Source organism: Ahaetulla prasina, chromosome 7 (genome assembly GCF_028640845.1).
Source record: "Ahaetulla prasina isolate Xishuangbanna chromosome 7, ASM2864084v1, whole genome shotgun sequence".
Classification (NCBI taxonomy): Eukaryota; Metazoa; Chordata; class Lepidosauria; order Squamata; family Colubridae; genus Ahaetulla; species Ahaetulla prasina.
This window is the reverse complement of record NC_080545.1, coordinates 13,349,207-13,358,293: the sequence shown is the minus strand read 5'-3', so window position 1 is coordinate 13,358,293 and position 9,087 is coordinate 13,349,207. Positions and strand designations below refer to the sequence as shown.

General features: G+C 43.3%; 1 protein-coding gene across 3 annotated transcripts in view; it reads left to right on the top strand.

Annotated features, from left to right (window-relative positions):
- The first annotated feature begins 52 nt into the window (after positions 1-52).
- BORCS5 (BLOC-1 related complex subunit 5) overlaps positions 53-9,087 on the top strand; it is a 39,956-nt gene continuing 30,921 nt past the window's right edge. The window contains exons 1-3 of one of the 3 annotated variants that reach the window (XR_009156054.1): positions 86-207; positions 1,350-1,482; positions 1,572-1,715. Coding sequence is in view for 1 of the 3 variants with exons in the window: in XM_058190678.1 (XP_058046661.1) it covers positions 153-207; positions 1,572-1,715 (199 nt within the window). In the remaining 2 variants the exon portion in view is untranslated. Of the gene's footprint in view, positions 208-1,349; positions 1,483-1,571; positions 1,716-9,087 lie in introns of all 3 variants that reach the window. The other 2 variants (XM_058190678.1, XR_009156053.1) reach the window with 2 other exon arrangements.

The window sequence follows — 9,087 nt, the reverse complement described above, 5'->3', positions numbered from 1 at the left end:
GCACGAGGAGGGGGCGTGGTTAGAACTCTCAGGGGAGAGAACTCTTTCCGGCCGCTCTCTCTCTCTCTCTCTCACACACACACACCCACCCCGCGCGGGCAGACGCTTCTGTGTCGCGGGGAGATGACGTAAGAGCCCGCCGTTGCCTGGCGATGGGGTCCGAGCAGAGCGCCGAGGCTGAGGGCCGCCCTCACGACCCCGCGACAGGTGGGCGCTCCCGCGAGGGACGGAAAAGGCCTTTGAGGCCTGGATATCGAGTGAGGAGTTGTGGGGTGGGGGGGGCCCCGCGGCATCCGCGTAGCTTTGCCTCCCCCTCTTTTTGTAGTCCGAAGGTCTCCTCTGCCCGCGACGGGGCGTTCCCGGCTGCTCACCAGCGGCTCCCGGACCCCTTGTGCTGAAGAGCTGCGGGTAGAGAGAGGCCGAAGGCGAAGCTAGCAGCAGCGTGGTTCAGTCTCGGCAAATTTTTGAGGTATGTCCCAAAGGTGCTTCTTTCCCCCCCCCCCCTTCAAGAGGGAACTGGAATTTCTTGTTTTTTCCTTTAAAGACGTTTCGCTTCTCATCCAAGGAAGCTTCTTCGGCTCTGACAGGATGGTGGGGAATGGAAGGGTTTATATTCCTTGCAGACAGCTGCTCATTTGCATCCGTTCAGAGAGTTTTTGAGGCTGCTCTGAAGTTTATCTGTGTCCTCAGGGTCTCACCTGAGTGGTGCAAATGGGTGTGGAGCCTTCTTGGAACTGCTGAAAGGACTATCATCTATCTCCATACTACAACACAGTCCTTTCAACAGTTCCAAGAAGGCTCCACACCCATTTGCACCACTCAGGTGAGACCCTGAGGACACAATTAAACCGCTAAGTGGCTTCAAAGACTCTCTAAAAGGATGCAAATGACCAGCTGTCTGCAAGGAACACAAATCTTTCCATTCCCTGCCATCCTGTCAGAGCTGAAGAAGCTTCTTGGATGAGAAGCGAAACTTCTTCAAAGAAAAACCAGAAAGTACAGTTGCGTCTTGGGGTTAAAAAAAGCACCTTTGGGACAACCATGAACTGAAAGAATCTCCATATAGACTTTCAGAGGTATGGACTTCAACTCCCAGAATTGCCTAGCCAGCTATAATAGGAAATTGTGGAATTGAAGTCCATACATATTGAAGCTGCTGAGATTGAGAAACGCTACAGTCAAATTTCGAACCATTGGATCATGAAATGAGAAATGTATATTTCCCGTGAATTATTTTATTCACAGGCCTCGTTTTGGCCCAGGGTTGTTTCTGCTTTGCTTTTATATCTATATAGTAATGCTAGATTAAAAGATTTAATGATTTAAATTAAACCACTTTAATGGTTAAGACATTAGGCTCGAAAGCAGGAAACCTACTTCACGTTTGGAAGCCATTGAGAAGCCATTCATGTTTTCTCAGCCCCAGGAAGGGCAAACCACTTCTGAAAAACTTTGCCATGAAAACTGCAGGGATTAATCCAGGTACTTGCCAAGAATCAACATTGACTAGGATATCAAAAACAAATGCTAGATGAGAAGTAATGGCTTTGGCTTTGTGTCCCTTTTCTCAGCATCCCCTTCACCAGCCAAGCAACGAGCTAAAATGGATGATATTGTGGTGGTGGCCCAAGGGACTCAGGCATCACGGAATGTCAGCAGTGATCCAGATGTCATAAAACTGCAAGAAATCCCCACTTTCCAACCTCTGTTGAAAGGTAAGATATCCAAACTTCATGCAACTTTGATAACATGCAACTTTGATAATAGTTTCTCTTTCCCCACGTTGTTGATTCCTTGTATTTCATAACATTCCTGTCTTTCCTCTTGTTTAGTCTCCTTTGTTTTGGGCTATTAAATTTCAAAGCAGTAAAAGGAAATGAGCAAAACCAGTAGTGGCCTCTCCTCTTCCTCATACAGTCCTTTAAGTATTTTGTAATTGAAGTTATAATACTATTGGCTTTAAGACTTTTGTTTAGCAAAACAAAAATTATTATTTTTGAAAAATTGCCATCAAATTTATGTTTGTGTAGTTTTGAATGTGGAGCAGTCTTCTATGTAGCCATCTGCCACTTTTTCCCAAGTAATGTGATGCTATACATTAGCTCTTGCCTAAGGCTATTGAAGTTCACTCTCCTTCCCAGGTGGGACTTGGTGTGTTAGTAGCGAAGACACTTAGACCGTTAAAAGTCTACAGCTCGGCAGTTTGAGATGTGAATGCTGCGTGATAGTTACTGTCATTTGGCTTAGCTTCTCCTGCCAACCTAGCAATTTGAAAGCATGCAAATGCAAGTAGGTACCATATATAAGCATGCAAGAAGGTAACAGTGTTCTGTTTTTTGCCCTATGCTTTGTGCTGCAGCATGATTTCATACCGGCCACATGACCATGGTAACGTCTCAGGACTCTTTGGCTTAAGAAACGGAGATGAGCAACACCCCCCCCCCCAAGTTGGTGACAACTAGCGGGGTAAAACTCACAGGGATACTTTTACCTTTATGTCCTTCTCAGCATCATTAATAACTTTAAAAGTTATCTTGTGACAGATGGCGTGAAGAGGCTAGTTACAGTACTGAAAGTTGTAATTCTAGTTTTGCAGCCCTTTTTGTAGAGTGGCTACCATGTTACAGTTCAAGGTAAAGTTTCTAAAAACACAGGAAAACTACCTTTTGATCAAGCTGCCGAGAGTTGTTGTATCATTGAGATGTGCAGCATAGATACAGTTAAAAATATAGGTACTTCTGGGGGAAGACTGCATAAAACAGTTTTTCCAGATGCCTTGTTAATGTGTATTGTCCTAAGCTCATTGCCAGCTTTATTTTTCCTGCTATTACAAATGAAGTTAAAATTTGAAAATTTAAATTTTGCCCTTTATACTTTATCGTTTGAACAAAAACAGTTGCATGATAAGCTGATGTAGAAAAGTTTGAATAAATATTTTTTTGCGACTTAAATTTTTGGCAGTGATTGGTTGAATTGCCTAAAGGTGGAAAATGGGGGCAGGGAACAATTCTCAGTAGCTGTTTTTTGGTTGAGCTGTTTTTAAAGCACATGATGCTTTACAGGTCGCACCCAGTGCTACCCTTTGAAACAAATGCTACTTTCCCTGGGAATACGTTACAGCTACAGAATACCAGGAATGGTTGCAAGCCTCTTAAAGGATTGAAATCTGATGCTATGTGAGGGATCCCTCATTTATATCCAAAAGACCATTGTTATAATGGTGAGGTAGAGCTGGGAGTTGAAGTTCACACGGTATGAATGAGAGCTTCTCTGGCCAGACATCTGGCACTGAATAGGAGGCTCCTAATCTCTAGACTGAAAAGTAATAGCTAAATTTTGGTCAACTTTAAAAAGCAGGAGGAAATGATCTATAATTAAAATAGCAGTAGCAGTAGCAGTTAGACTTACCATATTTTTCGGAGTATAAGAAAGAGGCGGTGAAAGAGGCGGTGATGAGACCCCTCCTCAAGAAGCCTTCCCTGGACCCAGCTATTTTGGGTAATTATCGTCCAGTCTCCAACCTTCGCTTTTTGGCGAAGGTTGTAGAGAGTGTGGTGGCATGGCAGCTTCCCCGGTACCTGGATGAAGCTGTCTATCTAGACCCGTTCCAGTCCGGCTTCCAGTCCGGATATAGCATGGAGACAGCTTTGGTCGCGTTGGTGGATGACCTCTGGAGGGCCAGGGATAGGGGTTGTTCCTCTGCCCTGGTCCTGTTAGATCTCTCAGCGACTTTTGATACCATCGACCATGGTATCCTGCTGCACCGGTTGAAGAGTTTGGGAGTGGGAGGCACCATTTATCGGTGGTTCTCCTCCTATCTCTCTGACCGGTCACAGACGGTGTTGACAGGGGGGCAGAGATCGACCGTGAGGCGCCTCACTTGTGGGGTACCTCAGGGGTCGATTCTCTCGCCCCTCCTGTTCAACATCTATATGAAGCCGTTGGGCGAGGTCCTCAGTGGCTTTGGCTTTGGGTGAGTTACCAGCTGTACGCTGATGACACTCAGCTGTACTTCTCCACCCCGGGCCACCCCAACGAAGCTGTCGAAGTGCTGTCCCGGTGCCTGGAAGCCGTACGGGTCTGGATGGGGAAAAACAGACTCAGGCTCAATCCATCCAAGACGGAGTGGCTGTGGATGCCGGCACCCTGGTACAGTCAGCTGCAACCGCGGCTGGCTGTTGGGGGCGAGTCACTGGCCCCAACAGAAAGGGTGCACAACTTGGGCGTTCTCCTGGATGGACGGCTGTCGTTTGAAGACCGCCTGGTGGCCGTCTCCAGGAGAGCTTTTTACCAGGTTCGCCTGGTTCGCCAGTTGCGCCCCTTTCTTGACCGGGATGCCTTATGCACGGTCACTCACGGTCTGGTCACTTCTCGTCTGGATTATTGCAATGCTCTCTACATGGGGCTACCCCTGAAGTGCACTCGGAGGCTTCAGTTAGTCCAGAATGCAGCTGCGCGGGTGATTGAGGGAGCCACACGTTGCTCCCAGGTAACACCGCTCCTGCGCAGTTTGCACTGGCTACCTGTGGTCTTTCGGGTGCGCTTCAAGGTGTTGGTTATCACCTTTAAAGCGCTCCATGGCTTAGGACCCGGGTACTTACGGGACCGCCTGCTGTTACCTTATGCCTCCCACCGACCCGTACGCTCACACAGAGAGGGTCTTCTCAGGGTGCCGTCCGCCAAACAATGCCGGCTGACGGCCCCCAGGGGAAGGGCCTTCTCTGTTGGAGCACCTACCCTCTGGAACGAACTTCCCCCTGGTTTGCGTCAATTACCTGACCTTCGGACCTTTCGCCGTGAATTGAAAATGTACTTGTTCATCCAAGCGGGACTGGCTTAATTCTTAATTCTTAATTTTAAATTTTGAATTTTTTGAATTTTAATAATTTTAAATTGGGTATTCTGTTTTATTGGGTCAAATTTGACGGTTTTAAATTTTTCGGCCATTATAGAATATGTTCTTTTAATTTGTTTTAAAATTGTATATTGTATTGTTTTAAAATTGGCTGTACACCGCCCTGAGTCCTTCGGGAGAAGGGCGGTATAAAAATCTAAATAATAAATAAATAAATAAATAAGACGCTGCGGAGTATAAGACGCACCTTATTTTGGGGGGAGGAAAATAAGAAAAAAAAATTCTGCTTGAGAGGCTCTCTGTTTGGGAGGCTGCATTTGCAGCCGCCAAAAGCTCTGTTTGAGAGGACACGCGGAGGCTGAAGGGTGGGGGACGGTTGGTGGGCGGAGCTACATTCGATGTATAAGACACGCCCAAATTTTCACTCTCTTACGGGGGGGGGAGTGCATCTTATACTCAGAAAAATATGGTATATACCCCTTTACTGCCCTCTCTAGGTGGTTTACAGAGTCAGCATATTGCCCCCAACAATCTGGGTCCTCATTTTACCGACCTTGGAAGGATGGAAGGCTGAATCAACTAAACCTGGTGAGATTTGAACTGCCAAGCTGCAGGCAGTCGGCAGAAGTAGCCTGCACTACTGCACTCTAACCACTGCGCCCCCACGGCTCAGATGAGAGAGAGCAAGATTTTCATTTGTGTTCTGTGTTCAGCAGTAGGTGCACATTCTGCGAGTGTGTGACTGCTGTCTTGTCTGCAATGAAGTGTCTGCCCTAGCTGAGCCGTGTCAGTGAACTTCTGCTACAAGCATATACAACTTCGACTATAAGTGAATTTGACATTTCATTGTGTCCCTGCTGATAAGGAAAGGGCTAGAGATGCCCAAGTAATTAAATACGAAACTTAAACATTGACTCGAAACAACAAGCCAGGCATTTAATACAGAGTCAGTATTCATATATCTTTCAAATTTAAATGGCTTTATCAACATCCTGACATCAGTATCAAGGAATACATTTCTGGAAGTCAGGTGAAATCCTTTTACTATTCAAGGTTGATTCATGCTTGGTGAATTCTGTTCCTCATTCAATGCTGTTGCCAGGTTAAACGTCCGGGTACCTTTGTTTGATTGTAAAAAGTGGGATGCTGTATTGGAGGCAAATAACGGGTGTTGCTCTAAGAGCCAACTCTTTGCTGAACATAGTTAAGGGCAGTTGCAAATGGGTGAGGCATCTCAAGATCATCTATCCACCCACCCACATGAGCCTTTAACCCCGTGGTACTGCAGGCAAAACTGAAGTAGCCTTAACTGCACAAATGTCTGTTTTTGTTGTAAGCCCATCCTGAGTCTTTTGCCTATAGCAAATGATGAAGGGAAAATTAGGTTTTCATCCCCTAGGCACAAGTTTTGGCCTTCCAGAGCTGCTGTTGGTTTCAGTGTTTCTCAAATGTTTCCATTACTGCTGGCAGAAGCCTATCTCAAGAAGCTGGTTTGAAGCAGAAAATGGCTTAATGTTACCCTTACGGTTCCATCCGCCCTGATTATTATTTGGGTCACAGAAAACTTCATTTTGATATATGGTCCCAAAGCAACATTTTAGTATTGTGAGTGCAAGAAGTAATTGGAGGCTCCAAATACTTATAAATAGCTGTTTTGCCAACTTTGGTAAGATATTTGGACAAATGTTGTAAAATATTTTGTACATAAAAATTCTAAATCCAACAGGTGGCACTGTTTCCCACCTCTCTGATGCATAGCAGTTCTGTTGGAGAACTTTTTTTTTTTTTAAAAAAACCCCAAACCTACTATTTAAAGTGATCAGAAGCATTTCCCTAAAGGCTTGGAAAAGCTCCTCAGAGCCCACAGATGAATGGGAAGCAGCAAGATTTGTAACATGGAGGGTACATTCCCTTTTGTCGAAGTGAAAAATTTGGCCTCATGCTCCTTTTAATGAGTGGAAATGAGGAAGACATAGTGGACTGGATATTTTTTTTTTTAATTGAAAAAGTTTTTACAAAAATTTTCACCCCCCTTTTTCCACCCCCACTCCATCCCCTCCCCTCCTTCCAAACCCCCGACTTCCCAGAACAAACACAAGGTATAGTTCAAAAAACAATCATTCGCTAACTTTTCCCTAACACAAATTATAATCCTCCCCTTCTTCTCAAATCCTAACTTCCCCCATACAGATCAAAGATAAATACATCCTAACCATTCAAAAGCAATCTGATATCTCTTAATCTGATATCTATTTTGCGTATATTCAATCTTTTTTTCCATTCAGTTAGATATTTTTCTTGTGTAGTATCTTTCAAAAAGGCTGAGATTTTAGCCATCTCAGCCAAATTAGCAACTTTCAATATCCTTCTATAGTCTTCTATTGTAGGTAACTCTTTTTTCTTCCAGTATTATCCTATCAATAGTCTTGTTGCTGTTATTAAGTTTAAAATCAGCTTAGTCTCAATTACTGTACAGTCCATAATAATTCCCAATAAGAAGAATTGCGGTAGGAACTTTATCTTCTTTTTCAAAACATTTTGTATAATCCATCAGATCCTTATCCAAAAAGCCTTAATCTTCTTACAAGTCCACCAAATATGAAAATATGTAGCATCATCACAATTACATCTCCAACATTTCGCTTGCATATCTGGATACATACATGATAATTTCTTAGGGTCTAAGTGCCACCTATAAAACATTTTATACAAATTTCCCCTTAAGTTCTGTGCTTGCGTAAATTTAATATTTCTAACCCAATTTTTTTCCCAAGTCTCCAAAAATATTGGTTCCTGAATATTTTGTGCCCATTTTATCATACAGTCCTTTACTAAAGACTGGATTATTACATTCAGCCATTTCTGAAGCTCGAAAAGATGTCAGAATGGTATATGCTGTTTAACATTAGGCATGTTGGCACACACACGTACACAAAATCCAAACTTCACATTATGTATTAATGGGTTGAGAACAATCAAGGCCTGATTAGGAAAAGAATCTTATCATCCTAGTGATGAGTTGATGAAATTATCAATCTAGCTAACAGTTTGGGGGAAAAAACACCATCCCTGTAATCATCATTTATATCTTTGGTTGCTTTTTTTTTTTAAACTTCTTTGCATTTTTCTCAGTAAAAGAGATTAATGGACCCATTTTTACAGTACCTCCATTTTACCACCTGTTCCAAAAATTGAAATTATATTTGCTATTTTATAGACTTTAGGAATAAACATTGATGTTAAATTACAGTCTGGACCCAAGCTTTATTTTTTTTATTAATCGTGTATGTTTAGTGTTTTGTCTCCATCCATCTCATTCTTGTCCTTTAAACGCCAGCTCCAGCACGATGATCTGTTTTACATCCCCAGCAATATAGGGAATGAAGTTCTGCTCTTTTTTTCAGGCTAGACAAGGCAATGCAAATTACTCAAGTCGTGCAAGGTTGGGAGATAGTTTGATAGGAGGAAAGTGGAATTTTGGCAGGGGGACCCCACTGGAGAGAGTGCAAGTATAAATTCAGAGCAGAGCAGTCCCAAGAATCTTGAGCACTGTTTAAGGCAGTGTTTTTCAACCATGGCAACATGAAAATATGTGGACTCCAGCGGAATTCTGGGAGTTGAAGTCTTCACCTCTTAAAGGTGCCAAGATTGAGAAACACTGGTTTAAGGGAACAGGGTCCCAGAATAGCAAGAGGTCTTAGGGGAAGCTACATGCCCAGATTCAAGGGCAGTTCCACACTGGGAGTTCATAAGAACTCTTCTGTTTTGAGACCTGAAGTCAGGATGAATTGCAATAGTGTTTCCCAACCTGGGCAATGTTAAGGTATGTGGACTTCACTTCCCATAATTCCACGACTAGCTTGAACATTGCTACATTTTCTGGGAATTGAATCCCACGCCTTTCGAAGTTTTTCAGGTTGAGAAACATTGAGCTAGAAAAAAGGAATCAGATTGCTCGTGGACAGTCAATCAAGATATAAGAACAACTCCTTGTTACTAATTGATTAATGCTAGTTATTGATGTAAAGTCTATGGTTTTAGGAAGAAAATGCTGATAATAGGCATCACAGGGGATGTTCTGTCGGTACTTGGGTGATTGGGTTTTTTGAGATTGGATGGCTAAATTGCCAGCCTGAAGATCAAGTATATAAATAAATAAATAAATAAGTAGTGGTTTCCATGGGACCACTAACCACCATCCCTGAAAACCACTTGTTATGGAATATTATGCT